Source organism: Puma concolor, chromosome A3 (genome assembly GCF_028749965.1).
Source record: "Puma concolor isolate L17-30 chromosome A3, mPumCon1.1.hap2, whole genome shotgun sequence".
Classification (NCBI taxonomy): domain Eukaryota; kingdom Metazoa; phylum Chordata; class Mammalia; order Carnivora; family Felidae; genus Puma; species Puma concolor.
Genome location: NC_141669.1, coordinates 25163359 through 25185616, shown reverse-complemented (window position 1 = coordinate 25185616; position 22258 = coordinate 25163359). Strand labels below are relative to the sequence as shown.

Genomic DNA, 22258 nt, shown 5'->3' with positions numbered 1-22258 from the left:
CCTCCAGAAAGAGGAGGTGACAACTGACCACGAGTGCTAAGACTAAACCAGCCCATAAATGCAGTATGTTTTTTAATCTGCTCATCCTCCTCTGGGCGGGACACAGGAAGATAAATGAGATTGGCATATTTTATTACGCACCTAGCTCTGCGCTGCCTCCCCTGGGCAAGGGGGTGAGTGTTTATCTGCATGCCTCATTTAGCCCTGCTTATGGCTCCTTCCACTCACTGGCCGTTCGTCTCCCCTGTGCCCAACTGAGCCCCGACTATGTTAGGCACTGAGGGTGGCTCATTAAGCTTTCTGGGCCACCGGGCAACCATTTTTCATGCCCTTGCTCCATCAGGCACTGCCAGTTAATAAATCGACTGTGTGTGCAAAGCCTGGAGTGCCTAGGGGTGGGACAGAGAGGGGTGGGAAACCTGAGCATGTGCCAGGAGCCTCTCCTCTCCCATGTGGCATTAAAAGCCAAAGCACCTTCCCCTACGGCGCCAGCCAGATAGAAGTGGATGGAAAAGAACCTTCTCCAAGCCAAGTTCTTTGGCCCTTGTCTCACTGCGTTGCTCCTTCATGGCACTGCCCTGTTGGTGATGACATGGGCCATGGCCAGGTGACCCAGGGGTGAGATGAGAGGTCAGAGTTGTGGCCCCACCAGAGAGTGAGCTGGCCCTGGATTGCTGAAGCCGTTATCTGTTCCCATCTCCAAATCAGGAGCCTGGGCTTAGGAGACTGACAGTGGCTGGAGTGAGAATTCTTCTGCCACTTACTCTGTGGCCTGGGGAAAGTTGCTTAACTTCTCTGGTGTTCCGTTTCTTCCTGTGCAAGACGAGGGTTCTATAAACATCCACCGCGGGGGGTGGGGGTGAAGGGTGAAGGATGTAATGCTCTCAGCCGGCACCTGGCTCCCAGCCCGGCTTCACACGCGGCTTTCTTTTCCATATGGTGACCCTGCACTCTGGCTTTGTCCGCCGCCTCTGACCTGGAACCACTGAGCAAGTGAGGCCCTTCTCTCACCCCTGCAGGCCTTGGCCTCCACAGACGACCTTAGCACAGATCAGTGTCATGCCTACAACAGCACCATGCTTTAATTCCCCCCACCAGGCCAAAGGCTTCTGGATCTGGGAATGTAGGTTCAAAGGGTTGCGACTGTTCCGTTGTAACTTGTCAACGATCCTGCCCTCTGGCCTCTGTGGCCCGAAGAAGCACGTGTGCTGGCCTCCGTATCTGGGAGCTGGTGACCATGAGGTGCCTGGGGAAGGAAGAGAAGTTCAGCCCATCGAGGTGCCGGCAGAGGCCGGGTGATGGGGGCCTGGGGCAGTGCCAGGGTGCAGGTTGAGAAGAGCTATGAGGGGCTCTCCTGCCCCCCAGGCCATCCCGCTCCTGCTCGGTCTGCCGCCTCCACATTGTCGCTCAGGACCACACCATGGAGACCCCGGCACAGCTGCCTGTGGGCCGCAGGCAGAGAAACAGCCTTGTCTGTCGAATGGAGAGACCGGTGGGGACAGGACTTGCAGGAGGCTGGGGACCCATCAGGTTGTCCCCTCTGTAGCACCACACGCTGTTGATCTGCTCTGACGTCTCAGCCCACATTCCAGGAGGCACCGATATGGGATGATGAAGCTGTGCCCACCCTTTGAGGTGCTGAGCAGAGAGAGGGGCCGTTTCCTCCTCCCTCATTCCCACCTCACGCAGGCAGCAGAGACACATTGATTTTTTTTTTTTCCTTTCAATTTTTTTTTTTTCTGGCTGCAGCCAAATGAGGTCAGAAGTTAAATTAGTCCTTGGAGGTAAAAAGCAGCTGCATTCATATCCCCTCTTTCTGCTGACTTTTGCTGGAGAGCCCTGAGAGTTTCTTTTTCTGTTCTTTGCAGATTCAGTACCGGGGGAGCTGGGAGGATCTTATCCGCCTGTGGAACCCCTGGGGCAACACGGAATGGAGAGGGCGCTGGGCAGACGGGTATGGCTTCTGAAACCCTGTCTCTACCCTTCCTGAAGACCTGGGATGCAGAGAACACCCCGCCCCCAGAGGGTGGCCTCTGTCTTCCCTGTTGTGGATCTCACTGCAGGCCTGTCCGGTTCACACCGGTGTGCGGCTGTGGGCCCAACTCATATTCCCATGATGCCATTCACCAGGCATCTATTAGACACCGAGTGTGTGCTCTCTGCACTAAGTGCACTGTGTACTGTGGGATATGTACAGACGACAAGACCCAGTATCTATCCCCCAGAAGGTTACAGTCCAGCGCCACGAACCCACATACCCAGAATGAGGGTTTGTTTGTTTGTTTGGTTTTTTTTTTTGAGGGTTGGGGAGGGAGTAGGAAAGAAGCCAAGTTCTATCGGCAGAGAGAGATGGAGAGGAGGAGCCTCATCCCATAAAGGGATCCCATGCGATTCTGATCCTGATGACACCATGAGGAAAAGACTTCATTTTGGGGGGCAGTTGGGGAGCTGAACCAAAGATCTGGCCACCTGGGTTGTCCATCCTCCCTACTGATCTGGACTCCCACTTGATGTCTGGACTCAATCTTGCTCATAGAAGTGAATGGAGGTAAGTGTCAGATGCCCGTTGGCTATGTTGCAGGCAGCTACTCTCTTGACCTGGCTGGCCAGTGGGGACTAGCTCTGTGGCCAGTGGTTCCCTGGAGCGAGGCTAGCATTTCTCAGCTGCCAAGAAGACTGATCCCTGGTCCCCACCCCCTTGCCGATTAAGAATGAGATGGCCAGTGATAGGTCACTCAGTGACAGGTTACCTGCTTCCCCGGCAGCCAGCAAGGGGCGAGGGGAGGGGAGGTGGTGGGAAAGAGAGGAAGACTTGAAGGGAAATGCAAAGCATTCAGACAAACAGGTGAACAGGACCCAACGAGCAGTAAAAACCAATACAGTGTTTTTACTGAATTGCCTTCCATTCTGGAAGGCAAACACAGAGTTGGCCAGTGTCCCTGTCCTGCTTATTGACTGCCCAGAACCTGGCATGACGCCACAGGCTGGTCTGTGGCAAGGACCACTCTGATCCTCTTTGAGCCCCAACAGCTGGCGTGTGCCAGCTCACGTGGGCACTTGGCAAACATAAGATCAATGTCCATTGGGGTGGGGGGGGCAGGCGGAAGGGAGGGAATAAGCAACATGGATTCATAGAAGGAACCTGGTGGGTCTCAGATGCCCCCTGGAGAACAGGGCTGCTGAATCCCCTCAGCAGAAGGGGGATGAACTTGCAACAGCAGGAACCACCGGAGAGCGTTTTGTTTTTACTCTCTGTTCCCCTTTCTCCTTTTATCTTGCCTTTATTCATTCCTCTTTCCCTGGGGTAGCCTCCCTCCTCCCCCAGGGTAAAGCTTAACCTCTGGCCTTTGCCAGTTCTTCTCAGTCATTACCCCAAGTTGCCAATATGGCCCAGGGGTGTTGTGACTGGCAGAATCCCTGATTCCAGGTTGGCTGTTGGGGTTGGAGTGAAGGAAGGGCACACGTCAATGACACATGTGCCTTGCATAGGAGAAGAGGCAACAGATTTAACTGAGTTGATAATTTGCCCACATCCCCTATGCTAAATATCTCATGAGCAGTGAAGGCAGCAAGGGGCACCAGAGATTAGGGAAGAGAAGCTTCCCTTGGGTTGGTATGTTCAGAGCAAGCTTCACAGAGTCGAACTTGAACTCAAGCAGAAAAAAAAAAAAAGCATGACTCACCTGGGAAGAGGTCACCAGGAAGTTGGGGGGACGTATAGACCTTGTGCTGAGCTGGGATCACTTACAGTGTGTTCTTTGGGGCGAGCAAACTAGCCTGCAGCAGCAGAACCTGGAAAAGAAATGCTGGGGGCTGGGGCCAGAGAGCCCAGTGTCACCTCATAAATTTGGATTTACACCCTACGGGCGTAGGATTTGTGAAGGCCCTTCGACAGGGGAGTCGTGTACAGAGCAGGGAACAGGAGCACACCTGGCCACACTAACTCTGAAGGATCACACACCGGCTGCGTTTAGGCTCACCATCTCCCACCAGAAACGGGGCCAAGTCTCCATGCAGGTGGTCGATTTCCCCCCTACTTTTTAAGGAGTGAAAATGGATAGATGGAGCCGGATGGTCCAATCTCCGCCATAATTGAAATTTCAGACGCACACACTTAAAGGCAAACTTGCGTGAATCGATAGCATATTGATTTACACTACATTTATTTTTCCTTACACACTGCAGAAAATGAAATTATCACTTAATTATAAAATTGCCATTTTACAATAACACATCTGACTGGCTCGGCCTGAAAGCCCGAAGTCTGAGTGGTGGTCCCTGCCTTGCTTTTCCAGCACAGAGCTGACCCAGGCCCTCGGTACAAGCCACTCCTAGAGATAAATTCATTGCATGTTTGTGCCTCTGGGGCCTGTTGCTTATGCGCATGTCTCTGCCACTAGGAGGGGGCTGAGGGAGCGACAGCCGCTCCCTTCTGCCTGTGAGGGCCTCCTCCTTCACAGACCCTAGGACTAGCTTCTGGAAAACATGATCCTGATGAACTGGACAACTATATAAATTAAGCAAGCAGAGAACTGCTGCATGCCTATTTGCCAAGGCCTGTGCCAGCCCCTGTGATCAGGTAATGGTGAGACATGCTCATTGAGCTCCTGGAACTCGGAGTCTAGTGAGGGACAGGAAGAAATCCACAAGCACTAGAAGCATAGGGCACTAAGTCCTGAGACAGGAATGGTACAGGGTGCTGTGTGTGTCCCAAGGAGGGACACTGACTCTGGAGGTGAAGTGGGGACACCACAGGGGAACAGTCAAGGTTTCCCAGCAGAGGTACCTTTTAGGAGGAAAGAGGAATAACATTGAGTTAAAGGACTGAAAGGAGGAAGAGTCTCCTGGGTAGAGGGAGCCTCATGGCAAAGGCCAGGGTGGGGGCAGGACAGGTATTACTAAGGAGATGAGGACAATTGTGATCTAAGGGTAGAATTCAAGTGTGGGGTGTGTGGGGAAGTAGGGAGCCGCTCAGGTAGGGCTGGAGAGGTAGGCAGAGGCCAAGGTTCTGATGTGGGAGTTTTAACTTCATCCTGAGAAGAAAAGGTATTTTAAGCAGGGAGATGGCAGAATCTGATTTCTCTTCTAGAAAGATTCTTTTTGATGGCAGAATGGAGAGGGAGATGGGAAGTCCAAGAAGGAGATGAGGCTTCCTGAACTAGGAGGGCAGCAGGAAGGAGGGAAGTAAGTGGATTTCAGAGGTGGAATCCTACATCATTGCTATCTGGTGATTGTTTGGATGTCAGGGGGCACGAGGGAGTGGCTTCTTGAGTTTTCACTTGAGCAATGGGAGGAGACAGAGGACTGGTGCGGTTTGGGGTAAGTTGGTTTCCAGACCACTATGGGCTCTGGTGGAGATGTGGCATGGCCCCTAGCATGTATCCATCTAACGCTCAGGAAAGAGGATCATGCTGGGGACAATTTGGGAGCCACCAGCCTACAGAGAATGACCGAATCCTGTCACTAGGTAGAATGACCCCCTCCACCTGCACTCCCAGAATGAATGAGGGACAGGGCTTCTGCTGGGGCATGTTTTGCCGAGGTGAAACGCTTTGGGAGATCTCACCCTGTGGTCTGTCTCTGTGTGCCCAGGTCGCCAGAATGGCAGGAAACCCACCACCAATGGAGAAGACTGCTGTATGAGAATAAGGACGATGGCGAGTTTTGGTATTTTTTTTTAAAGTTACATTTTAAAACTTTAACTATTGCCCACACCCTCAATCCCTCCCCCTTTCCCTACACTTTTGTGAGACTAAAGATTAGCTTTGTAGAGATCTATGTAGAAGGAGACTGTTTTTTCCACCAAGACATGAAAGGTTTGGATGGGAAATTATTTGTGTGCTTTCTCTTTGCGTGAAAGGTATTTCAGTCTGAAATATCAGAACTTCCAGGAAATGTGAATGGCAAAAGGGAATACTGACACCAAACCTTTGAAATCAACAGTTTCCTAAAAACCAGGATGCCTGGTTATCATGCCTGGTTATCATGCCTGTATCTTCTACGCCATCCCATTAGGACCTACAGTCTCACCCTGGGGTTCCAGAGTCTTCTAAAAGAGCAGTTCAGTATTAATCTCCCAGCCCTGACTCTAGAGTTCTGAGTGAGACATCCGTATCCTCGCCCAGCAGCTATGCAGGACTAGAGTTTTAAAAACCCATTCTCTGCCATGTGTTCACATCTTAAAGGATAATACAGACATTTTCCTGAGAGGTTTGTGGTTTACTTAATAGCATATTTAAATAAAATTTAACATGTGTGAAGAGGAGACTGGGTCTAAGTTATTAAGAAGCAGAGAGACAAATGTCAATTAGAAAGGAAAAATATTTCCAATATCTCCACTGTAATCACAGTACAAGATGGGGTTTTAGGTATTGAGCCCATTTTATTCTGATTCAGCAATGAATTTGGCAAAGGAACCAACCACTGTTTCTTAACAGTGTATAGGACCCAGAGCGGAGAGAGACAAGAGCCATCCTTCTGGCCATGAGAGAGACATGCAGAACCCAGAAATTTTATTCTGTCCTATTCTCTCAACCCCTGGAGGGAACAGAAAGGTACTTGATAGTGAATGAGCCAGAATGAGGCCCTTGTCTTGGGGTAGGACAGTGGTAAGTCCATGGAGACTAGAATTGACAAAGGTACAGTGGGGAGATGGGAACACCCACCCTAGGGACAAAACCAGTGAAATGATGTGTATCTGTTTATAACAGGATGTCATGTCAAGATTTCCAAGACAACTTTTCCTGCCTATACGTATGTAACCAATTTCCAGTCAGTCTAAACCATGGAAACATGCCTCCTGAAAGATGGTCCCAAATGATGTTTAAGAACCACGCAGTTCCAGGAAACACCACAGGTAGTGATGACATTGGTAATGATTCTGCCAGATGGAAGCTTCCAGCCCTAGCCCAGTCCTGGCTTCAAGTCTCAGTGGCTTTTGATTCTGGACCATCAGCCTGAACTTAAAAGGAGAGGAATCTGTCAGCCTAAAGGGACAGCTGTGTTTCTCCAAGGGAAACAGTTGCTGGGTGGGCTGGGTGGGAGAATCTCAAGTGTGCCTCCCCTGCCCTGTCATGCTCTCCCACTGTCCTACTGACTTCCACCCACCTCCCAGAAAGACAGGCTGACCGCTCTTCAGTGGTGGGGAGCTGTGGAAACAACACTGGACAAAAGTCGGGGCCTGGGTTAAACCATCACTTTGCCCCATCCAGACATAAGGGAGAATATTCCTGTCCCATGCTGGTTGGTACATCCTGTAACAGCATACTGAGATCTCAGAGGTGGGCACCTCTGAACCTGTCTTTGGGCTCCCCTGAGGTAAATCTTAAGTGTGACCTTGGGAGGGTCACATATTCTCGCTGCACCTCCTGCTTCCCATTTGTGACACAGATGAGTGAAATAGCTCCCTATGAACGTGAACCTGAGCGTGCTTACACATCATCCATAGGAGAAGCTACACAAACAAGTTTGCGTATGTGTGAGTGTGAATGTGGGTGTGTTTGCACCTAGACATGAGCATTCCCTTTCCCCAGCACCTGCCTGTTGAGAATGATTTGCTTGAATGACCCCAGGGTGCCCCTGTTTTCAACCTCAAGGATCTTCACACTTCTGGTGGTCATGGATGGACTCTAAGAAACTCCTGAGTCATACTTGGGTAGCAAATTTACTGATTCACCTTCCAGAGCCACATCTGTCTGACTGTGGGGCCAAAGTCCCCTTCCCTGGATATAGTGCATATCAATGAACTAACCAAAATGGTACCTTGGGGCTGTTCTTAGTGATTCTTTGCAAGGGAAAGAGAGAAGGGAGCCAGTGCGTGAGCACCTGCCCTGCACTGCTAAGTACACTTGAATGCATTATGTAGTCTAGCCCTCACAGGAAGCCTCTGTGTCTCCACATTCCCCTCTCAGAGCTTCCCAGTTGTGACCCGAACCTGTGGATGTGTATTGATTTCAGCTCTATCTTGACTTATCTTCATTCTTTCATGTATCTGAATCTAACAGTCCTCACCTTCCTTCTGTCTCCTGCCCTGGCTCCGAGGAGCATGCTTGGGTAGTGGAGTGCTATGAATTACCATCTCTCTGCCTGTTTTCCTCTGTCTGCCCTGGTGCTTGGGGATTGACATCATTTCCAGGCTCTGATGGTTATCGCCAGTGTGTAAGCTCATACATACCTGAGGATTCTGAAATTCCACTTATGATTAAAAATAGCCCTCAACGTTAAGAAACATTTTCACCCAGTGGGGAATATTCTTCCCCTTCTTCTTTTTAAGAGGAAGAGACAGAGTCTCACAAAACAAAGAAGCTTGTGCTATAAGTAGTAGTCGTGGGGCCTGGGGCCTGCCCCTTAGTCTCCAAATCCAGAGTGTCCAATACAACCCACCAGAGCTTTCTGAACCAACATGGCCCCATCTGGGAGTCATAGGAGCTGAACTGAGCTCCAGTGACTGCTCTTTCTCATGCAGAAGAACTTCTGAGGGACACGCAGTTCATCTTCTCTGTGCCAGAGAGTATGGAAGACAACAATGTCGTCATGTCCTTCAACATCATGCCGCAAAATTTAAAGGCAAAAGATGAGAAATTTCCACTCACCTTCAAGGTATTCAAGGTAAGGCAGCCTGCTTCAGGGCTTGCCCTTTCGGACATTTGTGTATTCCTTGTGCAGAGAGAGAAGCTGACTAGGCTGGGAGATTTCACTGAACTACCTCAGACATAAAACCCAAAGGGCTATAGAGTTCACCTGGTTCAACTCTAAATTTACAGGAAAACCTGAGAGGAGATCAGGCTTGACCAAGTTCACAGAGGGACACACCTCCTAACCGTGTCACTTGTCAGCATTTCCTGGTATGCTGCAAGCCCAAATGTTTGTTATCCAAAAAGTAGTCTGGTCCAAGACCAGCTGTTTAACAATGCAGATTCCTGGGACCATCCAACACCTTCTGAATCTGAACTTCTATAGCTGGAGTCTGAACGTCTGCATTGTAACGAGCTCCCTGGGTGCTGCTTACGTGCATGAAAGTTTGAGAATCATTGGCTAAACTTTGGGAGGAGTTTAAAGGAAAAAATAAATTCTGGATGTAAAACCAGGAGGTATGTTTTTCTCTTGTATTTAGACCAAAATCCAGTCTTGGTGGTTGGCTTGCAAATATATGCTTGGCCATTCATCCAAAGCCAGGTTTTTCTCTCTACCTGGCCTCCCCTCCTCACACCCATGGCCCTCCCAACCAGCTTTGCAGCTCCTGAGGGGTCATCCTTCCACCCACCAGCCTGCACCCATCCCACTGGGAGGAGCTAATCGGAGAATTCTTTTTTTTTTTTTTTTTTGAGACTACTTAAAAGTGTTACTAAAGAAAATCTGATACCTCTGCTCCCACCTCCTTTACCAAATCATTTTAATTTTTAATGTTTATTTATTTTTGAGAAGGAGAGCACAAGCAGGGGAGGGGCAGAGAGAGGGAGACACAGAATCCGAAGCAGATTCCAGGTTCTGAGCTGTCAGCGCACACCCTGAGGTAGGGCCCAAATGCACAAACTGTGAGATCATGACCTGAGCTGAAGTCGGTCGCTTAACGGACTGAACCACCCGGGGAACCCCACCAAATTAACGCATCCCAAAGATAAAGTGTATGGTTCTTAAATCATATGCTCCACACCCTCTATGGACTGACTTGGATAACTATGGTACCGCACCCATCAAATGCTAGGATCCCTTGTCCTTATAGTGGAGCTGAAGGAACTGAGGCCCAGCAAGGTGAAGTGATATGGTCAGAGTTAATGGCAGAGCTGGGGATTGGGCACCAGATGTCCTCCAAGCCTCTGTGGCTGGGGCTGTGATTATAGCATCCCTAGGAATAATCTTCATTCCTGTTCACTGAGACTAAGGCAACAGTCAGAACCATGGGTCAACTCATGTATGACAGGCAGGGCTCCTGGGTACTCTGCTCATGCTGGAGCAGTCCTGAGTCCTGGCTGTAGTTCACTCCAATGAGAAGACTTCACGGTGGTAATGTACTTCAGCGTGTTCACACTTATCGCTTCAAACACTACTTCTATAGATATGAAAGCCAAAGCTGAAAGAGCAAGAGTGACCTTCCCAAGGTCCGGCTAGAAGGGAAGGTACTTGATACCAGAGCTCCTGGTCCCCGGTCTGGGTCTCTCAACAAGGCGGAGGCACTTGCTTTCCTGGTGATGCTCCCAGCTCGAAGGAAAACAATGATTCTGGCTCTAGAAGGAGGAGAGCCCTTTGGGTTCTGTTCTGAGCCCATTTCTGCTTCCCAGTTGCATGAAATCAATGGAAAAGAAATTGTTGGGGTTTGGCACAGTACTTCTGAGGTGCCTGAAACCTGTTGAGGCTGGAAAAGAACATCTAAGGATGCAATAGTGGACAATTGTCATCTTTCTCACCACCAGACATCTGAACGCTCTCTTCCACTTGGTAGAAGGCAGGGCCTAATTCCCCACTGCGGCAACCAAAGAGACCAAATACTCTCTCTCCCCAGCCCCTGGCTGCAAATGGGGTAGGTGTGTGAGCCAGACTTGTCCAATTAGATGCTCCTCTCATGCCTGCCCACCCCCCCTTTTGGTCACTCTGGGTTTGGACTCTTGAGGAAGTCATTAAAAGTGGTAGAACCAGCTGAGGGATTATGTACAGCAAATCCTGGGGCCTGGCAGCAGCAGTGTAGGCAGATCCTGGGCTGGTGTCCAGCTGCATAGCCGTCTCCCCTCTTTCCCACCCACTTTCTCAGCTGCATCCTCTAGACTTCCCATAAATGGCTTTCTGCTCACCCCACGCTGATTGGTATCTCTTGCTTCCAGCCAAGAATCCCAAATGATTCAGGTGCCTTCTGAGAGGATTCTCATCCTCAGAGTACCCCCAACTCTTATTTCTGGGAAGAACAAAGGAAAGGGGCTGGGAAGGAATGGAGGCATCTGGTCTACTCAGCCAGGATTTAATAGTTTAATAGTTCAGGGCACCAAACAGGACTGCACCCCTCTTCTGATGAGAGACAGAAGCCCACAGAGGGAAAGAGGGCTGCCCCAGTGCACAACTGGGGATGCTGTTCACATTGCCACCTGTGAGTCTGGTGCCCCAGAGCTGGACATCATAGCAGCCTTGTGTTAACCAGTTTGCCCAAAGTCTTTACAGTTCAGGAGCCCTGGAAAGATCATAATCCTATCTGTTTTTAAACACTGCTGAGCCCATTTATCTACTGAGATAAATACCTACTGAGATTAAATACAGAGATGCATTTCTCAGCTGTACACTTTGCTAAAAAGGAACTCAAACCTGAGGTCTCTTCAGGCTCCCAGGAGGTCCCAGTGGATCTTGCAGGATCCTGATTGAGCTGAACACCAGAGAACCATCTAGTCTTTGGCAGCTCAAGAGACACTTGGGTTCCTTTCACAGTTTGGCTGAGAAACAGGCTGAGTGCATGCCAGCAAGTAGACCTCCAGAAGTCTGCAGGGCTCTGATGGTGTTTGCGGGCAGTGCTGCTTGCACGACTAATGTATACGGCCCTCCCACCCTGGCATGGTCCCATGACTCCCAACTCCTACGGAAGCACTGCTCTGCCTTGCATCAGAACAAACATGGGTGGTATACAAACAGAAGACAGGACAGAGAAAAAGGACAAGGGTGGACAAGTCATTTCATCTTCACCCCAAAGCTGCTCTCCCAGGCTGGGAGCTTCCAGCTCATTCTTGGGCTCCAGAAAAGTCTGCCTGGGAAAATCAGGTGGTCTGTACACATGGTTGTGTGTGTTGGGGTGGGTGGTGTTAGGCAGGATTAGCAGAGGAAAAGAACTGAAACCCACACCAACTGCAGAAGACACTGCCGGGTGGTGGGTGTTAATCACCAAGGAAGCAAAGAAGCTTGCTTTATTCCCTTCTCTGCCACTTAGACTGCTGGAACTATTTCCACATCCATAAAACAGGGTCTCAGTATCTGCTTTCAGGGTCACTGTGACAATCCAACACATTACACGGAAGCATCTTGCAGATGGCAGAGTGGCTTAAAAATAGGGCTGTGTCCTCAGTGCAATATTCAGTTCAAGATTAAAACTAGGTATTTCCCAATTCAGATGCACACAGACATTCCTTACGAACACCGGGGGCCTAGAACAAATTCCCACCATATCTTTCAGTGGTATGATGAAATAAAAGAAGTTTCTTCACGTTGGAACACCTGATGTTGAGAAACTGACATCTGATCTAGGTTCTGTCTTACCTCCAACCCTGTTAACATCTCTCTCTTCCCTTCTCTTTTATCATCATTGCTGTGAAGAGTAACCACACCTGGCTGAGCTGAGTTGCCTTCCCCCTTGACCCCCCTACAACCTACAGTGGGTCAGGTTTTCTTTCACATCTCTGCACAGGGGATTAGTAATGGTCCCGTCCCCTGGGGGGTGCAGGGAACAGGCTGGCTGCCCAGGAAGAAGGAATGCAGGGTCCGGAGCTGGGCTGTTGGGATCTGCTTGATCCTGAGTTTTGGTTTAAGTCCCTGAGCCTGCCTTTCTTTCTCTTCCCCACAGGTCGACCCTCAGGTACGGTTCAGCCCCTTCTCCTGCTTCTGTTGCTGTGCATCGGTAAAGCATTATGCCTCTTCCAACACCATAACTTTGGCACATCTCTTGCTGTTTCGTGGCTGCAAATTTATTCTTGTTATGTCCTGTGACTGATGCAAGCTTAGAATCTCTGAACAGGGCAACAGTGCAGGACATGTGTTTGCTGTCCTGTTCTGGGGGTTGGACCCCTTGAGTTGCTCTCTGGTTTGACATCTAAGAGGATCTGGAACCACAAAACTATCCTCAAGCATTTGGCCTCCAATAGATAACACTGATGGAGCCCTTTCTTTCCCACTTAAGAAGCAGAGCTAGTGGCATCTTAGAGGGACTTTAGCCTCATGTTCTTCGTCACCCCTAGATCCACCACAAACAGGATACACACTCTGCAAATGCACCTTCAGGGCATATCTAGCTTATCTTACAACCAAATTTGATCCCTCTCCTAAGCAGGCCCCGCATTGGTGCAGGATGAGTGAAGAGTAAGGATGGAGAAGGACAGATGGAGTTACAGGCACTCAGACTCCTTAAATGGATGTGGGCTCTGTGGGGCTGTTGCTGCCAGGGCATGTGTGGGACCAAGGATGGCAGGGAGGGAGCAAGATGAAGTCACAACCAACAGGTAGTCCCTGTAGCATGCTGGTGGGTCCAGGGAAGCTCCTCTGGGCCTTCCAGGGGTGCCCCAATAGGTAGAGAGAGGTCAGGACAGGGCATCTTCAAGCAGGGGATACTCAGAAGCCCAGGCAGAAAGCAGGCAGCAAGGAGGCCCCTGATACCAGTGGCCTAGCCACAGAGTTGAATTTAGGATCTGATTTTGGTTTTGGCACCCTGGTCATGGAAGCGGAGCTTCTTGAAGGGTTTCAAAGGGAGGCACTCGGGTACAAGGAACAGATCAGTGTTTTAATTCCCAGAGCTGGAGAAAGGAGTGGGGACTCGGCCCAGGAAAAGGTACAAGACCCATCCCTGGAACTACAGGGTCAGGTCTTTGTGCAACTAGGCCTGTGTTAATTCGATGCTGGTCCTCTGAGCACTAGACCACCATGCCACCTACTCATGCTTCTTGTTGCCACTGAGCGAGTCTGCTCTAAAAGATAGGGAGCCTGGAAAGGCTGCAAGAGCCCAGTGGAGGGAGGCGAGCAGGGAAGCAGGGAAATTCTGGACTGCAAGAGGTACACACATTTCTGTGCACACTCATGGATGTGCGCACACACAAACACATACGCACACACACACCCAGAGCCACAGGGCAGTGCTGACTTTTTGGAGTAGAATGGTTCTCATCATTGCTTTTGCCACAAGGGTTCAAGCAAATGAGGTTCCAAACCTACTGGGATCACTGTTAGTATCAGCAAAGTCACTGTGAAGGTTCCACCCAGCCCTTTCTGCCCACCCGGGACAGTGACCTATCTCCCGTCTCATCTCCTAGCTCAGCCCTGTCTCCACCCCCTGAAAAGAAACTCTCCCTTTCTCCCTGTTTTTCTCCAAGGCAGAGCTCACAAATAATCATTTCACGCTGCATAACCATTTTAGATGGAACCCCCATGCTCGACTGTATTGGGGAAAATTTATTTAGTAAGGGGTTTTTATTATGTAATATGTATGTGACATCTGGTAATGGGAACTGCATTATATTTATTGTCTTATCTCTAAGAAAATATTGAAATAAAAGGAAAATGATCAGGACCTATTATTCTCCAATGAGAAGAAATTCCAGGGCTCTGCTGGGAAGATGAAATGGAGGGAATAAAGGAGTCCAACTCTGCTGTGCTATATACAGTCCAAAGCATCCTGGGGAAGGTTCAGGAGGGAAGGGGCTTCTGGGGGTCCAAAAGTCATTCAGTGTTGGAACAACTTCACTAGTTTCCATGAAAGTCTTTTTATATGAGCAGAGACATAAACCCCAAAACCCAGGCTACTGTGGGATTTAATGAGGTGAAACCATGTGCCGTACTTTTTTTTTACACTTGTTGTGGTGTCAGTGTTTCTATTAAATGACGGTCTGAACTCTGTGGCATTTTGAAAGTCCAGGTAAGCACTGTCACTCTTTTTGGAGCCTGTAATGCTGTTTTGGTGAATGATGTGGGGTCTGGAAGGTGGCGGGCTCTCCTGGGGGCTGGGCGCATGCACACAAGGGGCTTTCTGATCATCTTCATGTTTCCTCCAGTTCCAGCCCTTCTGGAAGAGGTTGCCACCCACCTTCTTTTCTCAATACAGAAACGCTGTCAAGGGCATAGTTTCTAAAACCAAGTGCAACCTCACAAAGTACTTCAGTCTGATCCCTGGGACCTACGTGGTGGTCATCGCCACATACAGAGAAGTTGAGTTTTTGCTCCGGATCTTCCTGAAAATGCCAGATGGTGACAGGTACAGGAACTCTGGGTTTCAAACTGTTTTATTTCACTTAAATTTATAAGAACACATTGTGTCATCCTGTGCAGCATGTACTGCATCAGGGGACATGGGGGGCTCATTTGCAAGAAGCCCACCACAAAGGGTGGCAAGAGAATCTCTACCAATGAGTAGACTATTGAGCAGGATGTGGCCATTGCTCAGTGGGAGTGCAGAGTCACATGGGAAGACAGAGTAAGGGGACCCACATCTGGCAAGAGGGATTGAGGAAGGCTTCTTAGAGAAAATGGCATTTGAGCTATCCCTTGATGGAAAACATAATCTAATGTTTAAAGGAAAAGGTAGTGCAGGTTGAAGAAAACAGCATGACCAGAATCAGGGAAGTGGGTGAGCGTAGAGCCTATTGAAATAGAAGTGATGTCAGCCATATGCACAGGAAGGTGGTACATGGCATGGCTGGCAGTTGTCTGAAATGTGACCAGAAGGTGGGGTACATCAGGGAGACAGTGAAATATGGGCCTGAAAGACAGAGCCCAATCATGGAGAGTCTTCATTGCTAACTCAGTGGTCAAGACTGGGATCAGCAAATACATATCCCTGCTGGGCATCTTACCCCCTGTTGGACCTGAGGCAGACATTGCTCTCATCATGGCCATCTTTACAATTGAGCTTGGATGAGGCCTCGGTCCCGTATGCCAGATAGCCACTGTGCCACCAGAGTTGGAACATAAGACAAAGCTTATCTGCCATCTTGGCAATGGGGGTCACTGTGCATGTGTACTTGGTTGTGAAAAGGAACCATTTGCTAAATAATTTGAAGACCAGACGATGTCCAATCAAAAGACTAGGTACGTGGTTATGATGTTTATCTGTCTGCTGACTGTCATGGCTGCCCACTTCACGACCTGCTGTGCTGAAGTCTCTCCACTCAGATCCTTGGTATAAATGTCCAGTGCCACCTAAGGTGTCCTCCATATTCAAGCCTCCTTTAAATCGTGAGTTTTTCATCCTTTCACACTGTTTCCCTGGTTTTCTAGGAACCCGAGCAGCAATTTCAGCCTTACAACACTAAAGGTAGGTATGTGGAAAGGTTTGATTGGCAAGCTTCCTTGACGACATCCCATGCCCAAGAACTTCTGTCTCCTTTCTTACCTTAAAGCACTGACCAGTGAGAAGAGACACCATCATCATGGGCCAATGATGGCTCAAAGGGGCAGAGCAGAGGGGAAAGACCAAGCCTCCAGTGTCAGGCTGGAACCAATCCTCTTCCACAAACTCCAGTGTTCCATTCCCCTACAAATTTTATTCGATTGCTAGATAAAGCCTCTGTCTCAGATCCAGGTGTGGGGAGTGGTTCTTGTGCCTTCACTGTCCAAGACAGGTAGTCTCCTTCCACAGAAATTTGATGTTGACTATTTTCCCTTTGATCCAGGCAAGTCTTCCGGAAAATGGCTCCCAAGGAAGCATCTTCCACAAATACGCTCACCAGGTACAGTCCTTAGCATGGGATGAGTGATGGTGGGACTAGAGGAAAGGAAACTTATCCCAGGCCCTTATCAGGATACAGAGAAGAAAAGTGATGTAGTTGGTCATTTTATCAGTCTGTCTCCCTGGATATCTCCAGAACTAATAGGGCTACCAAACCAGAACTAGGAGACATCTGGGAGCGGTATACAGCTTGGTAAGGATGGGGCTAATTATGGGGTGAGGTTAAATCTTTAAACAAGTAATTGGCAATACCCCCTGAAATCTTTCCTTCTCCTGATCTTCACCCCCTCCAGTTTGACATTATTCCTCACAGGAGCTAGCCAGCTTCATTGAAGGCACCAATGATATTTTTCCTGCCAAGCCACCTAGGTGCACAGAGGTTTTTCTTAATGGTTTAATAAACCGTTATAAAGAACTCCTTGACTTGCCAGGATAAAAACATCTGCCAAGGGCTCTGCACAATGGGCCTTTTGCCATTAATAGTCATGTTGGTTTGGGAAGTGCAAAGTGATGGATAGATATGATCATGTGTCCCATGTCGGCCTTGGGCCAGGCAGAGGCCAAGGACAGGAAGGATGCCAGGCATTCAGTGGGCTAATGGGGTAACTAGGAGGCTGCTGAGAGGGAAATTATTCAGGCAGCCTGGGCCCAGAGGGAAAAACAAGGAGAAATGAAGAATGTGGCTGTCATGAGGGGAAAGTGTTACGAGGAGCCGCTCAATATGGAACTCCTTAAAATCAATATGAGCCCAGGATTCAGGTCCACATCTGGCTGATTTAGAAGGCACTTCACTTGATGCAGGACAAAGTCCTGCATCCCAGATGATAATCCCCAGTCTGTGAGCTCCCAGAGGAAGGGATGGCACCATATGCATTCTTTGTCCCCAATACCTATCACTGTCCCTGGCACAGAGAAGGTGCTCTGTCAATCTACATTGAATTAAGACAGATTAGCTTCTCCAGAGCAGATGTCCAAACTAAGGTTATTGCCCCAAGGCAACAAACAGGACCTAATTAGGAGACCTGAGACCAAGCTTCTTTCAGGGGCAGATGGCAAAATCCTCAACATGGTTCATGTACCTGCACATCTGAAATAAAAAATATAATTTGTCATATGACAAATGGTACAGGTTCCCTAATCAGGGTTTTTCCAAATAACAACCAAATGTCTCCTCATAGAGGATAACTGGTAGCCCATATGGGGCCTTTGTAGGAATTAAAGTAAAAGACACACACAGCTTTGTGCCAAGGTGTATAGCTCGGAAGTGAAACAGACTGGACTGCAGCCCCTTTTCATCTCTTGGCTGGGCACCCTTGAACAGGGCTAGCCTGGCATCATTCTGCACAGCCTATAAGCAATTCTCAGAGGCTGTAGCCTCAAATGAAAGTTGAAAGCAAGATGTTTGTCCATGCACTCCCCGAGTCCTCTCTCCTGATCTCTATCTGTTTAGTTTCAAGCGAACACAGTGACTTCCTACCACTGCTACCACTACCATGATCTACCTTCATCAGCCATGATAGTGGTGATGGTACTGTAACCCAAGTCTGCCTGCCAGAAAGTAAGGACCTCTCAGCCTCTGAGTTAGGTCATGTCCATCTATCCACCATTTATTCAATTGGCAAACATATACAAAATACCTAGGACATTCTAAGTACCACACAAAGTTTTGGCATCAGCTCCTCAGGAATCCTACATCGAAGTGGTGGAGGAAAATGTGCAATTGTTTTGGAATTTGCTTAAGGCAGCCTTCATCTCTATTCCTCATCTCCTCAAACATTTTGGTGGTTCTTGGGTGCAGGGTCCAAATCACAAGCTGTCCTAGGATAGAGGGACGTGCAGTAGGAAGGAGACATCGTCCATGTCCCAAAGCTGCTTACATTCTAGTTGATAACTTACATTCCATGTAACGGTAAGTGTTCCTTACCAAATGGTCTGCAAGTTGCATGCCATGATTCTTTTGAGGAAAGAACTCTGTTGCTAGTGGGCACACAATGCTGACTTTGCTGACATAACCCAGTCAATGAGATGTTGGAGGGATGACTGAGAGCCAGTTTCAAACACTGTTAGGGTGTTTTTCTTGGGGGCATTATGAGGGATTCTCCCATGAGGACAGGCCGTGGGACTGCTTTTGCTTTCAGTTGAGTGGTGAGGCCATCCCTGGGGACAGCATGCCTGTCATCTACGGGGTGCTGGTTCTCAGAAGAACCCAATGAGACACTTTCCTCCACCTGACCCATTACCACTCTGCAAAGCCACCAGCTGAGGGACCTCACTCCGGCTCCCTCCCCCATGTAAAGCTTTCCCAGGGTGCTGATGTGATGTGACATCACCCCCTCAGCTTTTACCAGCCTACGCGTAAGAAATGGCCATGCACAGCACGGCTCTGCTTCTCTATAGAATCATCATGGAAGACACCGCCCATAAAGCTGCTCAATGTCCCTAGGAGAAAATCGAATGCAGTTAACAACTTCAGAAGTTCCGGCTGGGAAAAGTTTCTCTCCCCTCAGCCTCCACTGCTTCCCATTTTTAATCCAAGGAAAACCATGTCTTCCTTTTTGCTTCAGTAGCTAGGAAAACTAATGCTAAGTAATGTGCTCAATTAGAGCGGCTTGTCTTAGCCTAGATTTCTGGCACTTTCATCTCTTCTTACCACACACACACACACTCACATTCACACTTATGCTCACACACTCGGTAGTCATATTTTCTCTCTATCCCTTCCTGGAGGCAGATGGGAAAACACCTTCAGGGCTGAGTTGATTCATTCAACAATACTCCTCCTGAGGGGCTCCTAAGTGCCAGGTAAGGCAGAAAGGAAGGAACCACTGCTGTCCGGCCCCATAATAAATGAAGAGATAAATGCAAGGTGACCCACACATGGTACCCAACGTTAGGAGTGATGAGCACTACAGATGTTCACGGGAGGGGTATCACCATGGCCTGGAGCGATCGAGAAAGGCTTCATGGCAGAGGTAGGTGGGCACTGGGTGGGAAGCAAGGGCTTAGAAATCTGAGTGCTTTTCCAGAATAAGGCAGGTAATGCCCCTCAGCTCCTGAGCATGGATGGGACTCCTATATTCCTCTCTTGTTTGGATCAGGGGCTGGACATTGATGCAACCCAGCTTCAGAGCCTTCTCAACCAAGAGCTCCTGAGAGGTAAGGTCACACCCACAGGATTGCTGGCCCCAACCTCATGCCCACTGCTGAGCCAGTCTGGTGTCACTCCCCACCCCCAACGTTTCCATCCTTCCTGTTCTCTGCCCTCCAGGAACTCCAGGGGACACCTTCTCTTTGGATGAGTGCCAGAGCATCGTGGCCCTGATGGATGTATCCTTTGCAGCCCCCCACACCCTGGCTCCTCTTGCAACTTTAAGAGCCCATCTGCTCTGCGGGCTTCCCCAGGGGTCTAATTCGGATGTTAGGAACATTTTTACTTTCAGTGTTTTCTCTTCTTTGGTTCTAAGGGCTCACCAGAGAGTCTGGGCTTCTGTGGATTCTATACCAATGCACTGACTCTCCAGAACAAGCATAGCAACCATGACAGTAGTTACCATCTATCAAGTGTCTATGGCACACCAAGAACAGTACTGGTATATGGACTTTTCCTTGTGGTTCTTGCAAAAAGCCCCCATGATATAAGAAGTAAAGAGAAGGAATTCAAAGAGGCTAAGTAATTTGTTAAGTAATCACACAGCCAGTCAGAATTTGTGCCTGTGTTTGAAGAGTTTTCAGCCTCCGGAATCTGTGTCCTAACATCATTCTACACTGCCTCCCTGTAACACCAAGGGGGCTATTTTCCTTCCGCCCTTCCCCTTGCCACTGGTCAAGTCTTCATTAAGTTCCTTATTCACCAAGTCCCCATTAAGTGAAGATAGCAACCCCTGAAACTTGGAGAAAATGCCTTGATCTACACAGCAGCCATACCCCTTGATTGCTACCAGACTGCAGCTGAAGCTGTGGAAGCTGGGGCTAGAGCTCTCCAGAGACGTGCCCGGGTTCCAGGGACACCAGTGGCCAGACTGGGAATTAAACCCAGGTCTCCTGACTCCTGTCCTGACTTCTCCCTCCGATGAGCTATTTCTCCCCTGCTGCCCCATCCAGGCAGGAGAGACTAGCCCCCCATGGGCATGCCCCCCAGCTGCTGCTCTGAGGCTCATCCCTCTGTGTACACGGCCTCCCTGGAGTGAGGCCGACCCCCACTTCTTCACTGTTAACAAGGCCCGAGTGGGAATGGGAGGCCGGCCATTGTCGAACAAGAGGGCCTCTTGATGAAGTCATAAATCAGGCCCTGTCTCTGCTGGCTGTGGTTTGGAATCACTGGGAGACACTGCCCAAACCCTCACTGATTAATGAAAGTGGCCCACGGCACCCCACAGCCTGGGGCCAGTGGTCCTGGGGGAGGTTGGGTCTGCCAAACCCCTGCAAAACAGACAGGTCTGTTCTGCCCTTCCTCCCACCACGCCCCGCTCCCCTGCAGCAACTCAGAGTTGGATTCTTTTCCTCACATTAGCTCTCATTAAACCCATCTTATGGGGTGACCGGGCCTGGCTCTAATGCCATTTGTGTCTATGCGCACTTGCCTTTCGTGCTGCTGCAGGCGTTGCAATGACCCCTCGTGCTCCTTCCCACTCCCCCCTGCCAGGGGCCCCACCCCTCCCGGTACAGGCTGTGTTCAGGGCTTTCTCTTCCCCTGGATGCAAGTGATATTGACCTCCTTTCCTCAGGGCTTCTTTCTCCCTCTGATTGTCCATTTTCCTTTGTAAATTAAAGCTAAGCCAGGTCCCTTTCAGACACAGTGGGAGCCGGCTGCTGTGGGGCCATGTCCAGGTGACACTGGACTGGTTGATGGATAGAACGGCTCCCGGCTCTGTCGGCAGGGCCTCTGCTCCCTGCATGCTGCATGGTTAACTCTTAACTCCCCACCAGCTCAAAGCGAATGGGAGGCTTGAGCAAGAGGAGTTTTCAAGGCTGTGGAGCCGTCTCGTCCAGTGCCAGGTACCGGCAATGTTCTCTTTTTGTCCAGTTTAACAAATATCTGCTGGGTGTCTGACCCCCACAGGGTTGAGGAGCATGAAAGAGGAGGAACTCACCAGGCCTGCCCTCAAGAAGGGTCACATTTCAGGAAGACATACCGCACTACTAGAAGGCAATGCTCGAGCAAGTGGCAGGGTGAGGAATGTTCTAGGAGGTTGGAGAAGAGAAGGGTCACCATGGACTATAGTAAAGCCACCAGCTCACTTTTCCCTCCTCAGTCCTCCCCGGGCCCCTGAGACACTCCCCCGGTGCACTAGTTCATCTCATTCCCCTCCCATCCACGTGCCAGATATGACGACATCACAGATGTGGCCTGTGGCCTCACCGTTGTTCTCAGGATGAGGTCTGAACTCATCAGAGCTGTATGCAAGCCCCTTTAGCTGAGACCCTACTTTGGGTTCCAGGAGAAGCCCTTGTACTCATCCCACTCGCTCTTTTCAGACCCCAGGTGTGTGATGTAGAGCCTGGCCAGTATCTACCACACTGATTGTCCAGCCGCAAGAGTCGCTTCCCCTGAGGCCTTGCCTGCCTCCTCCAGGCCCGGGTGCTTCCCCCTCAGCTCCTAACACCCGAATCTACAATAATACGATGAAGCATTCTCATGTGGCTATACCAGGATGTGTCGCCTAATCCCTGGCTTGGAGTCATTTGGCTTTTCTGAGGACACTGGAATGGCTGATGTGTCCCCCCATTAGATCATAGGGCAGGGGCCCCTTCATAGTCATCGGCTTCCTCCAATGCCTTTCTTAGTGTCTAGTACACAGCAGGCACTCAAAACTGCTGAACCAGTGACCGAACTCATGACCAAATGAGCAAGCGAATCCCATT

At 49.6% G+C, this 22258-nt stretch overlaps 1 protein-coding gene across 1 annotated transcript in view; it reads left to right on the top strand.

Moving 5' to 3' along the window:
- The window catches only part of CAPN13 (calpain 13), an 83103-nt gene that overhangs the window by 45958 nt on the left and 14887 nt on the right, over nucleotides 1-22258 (top strand). Inside the window, exons 8-18 of the mRNA XM_086700298.1 lie at nucleotides 1869-1954; nucleotides 5593-5667; nucleotides 6711-6856; nucleotides 8465-8607; nucleotides 12530-12541; nucleotides 14724-14923; nucleotides 15946-15982; nucleotides 16341-16397; nucleotides 19495-19552; nucleotides 19665-19723; nucleotides 21323-21391. Coding sequence (XP_086556424.1) covers nucleotides 1869-1954; nucleotides 5593-5667; nucleotides 6711-6856; nucleotides 8465-8607; nucleotides 12530-12541; nucleotides 14724-14923; nucleotides 15946-15982; nucleotides 16341-16397; nucleotides 19495-19552; nucleotides 19665-19723; nucleotides 21323-21391 — 942 coding nt within the window. The remainder of the gene's footprint in view (nucleotides 1-1868; nucleotides 1955-5592; nucleotides 5668-6710; nucleotides 6857-8464; nucleotides 8608-12529; nucleotides 12542-14723; nucleotides 14924-15945; nucleotides 15983-16340; nucleotides 16398-19494; nucleotides 19553-19664; nucleotides 19724-21322; nucleotides 21392-22258) is intronic.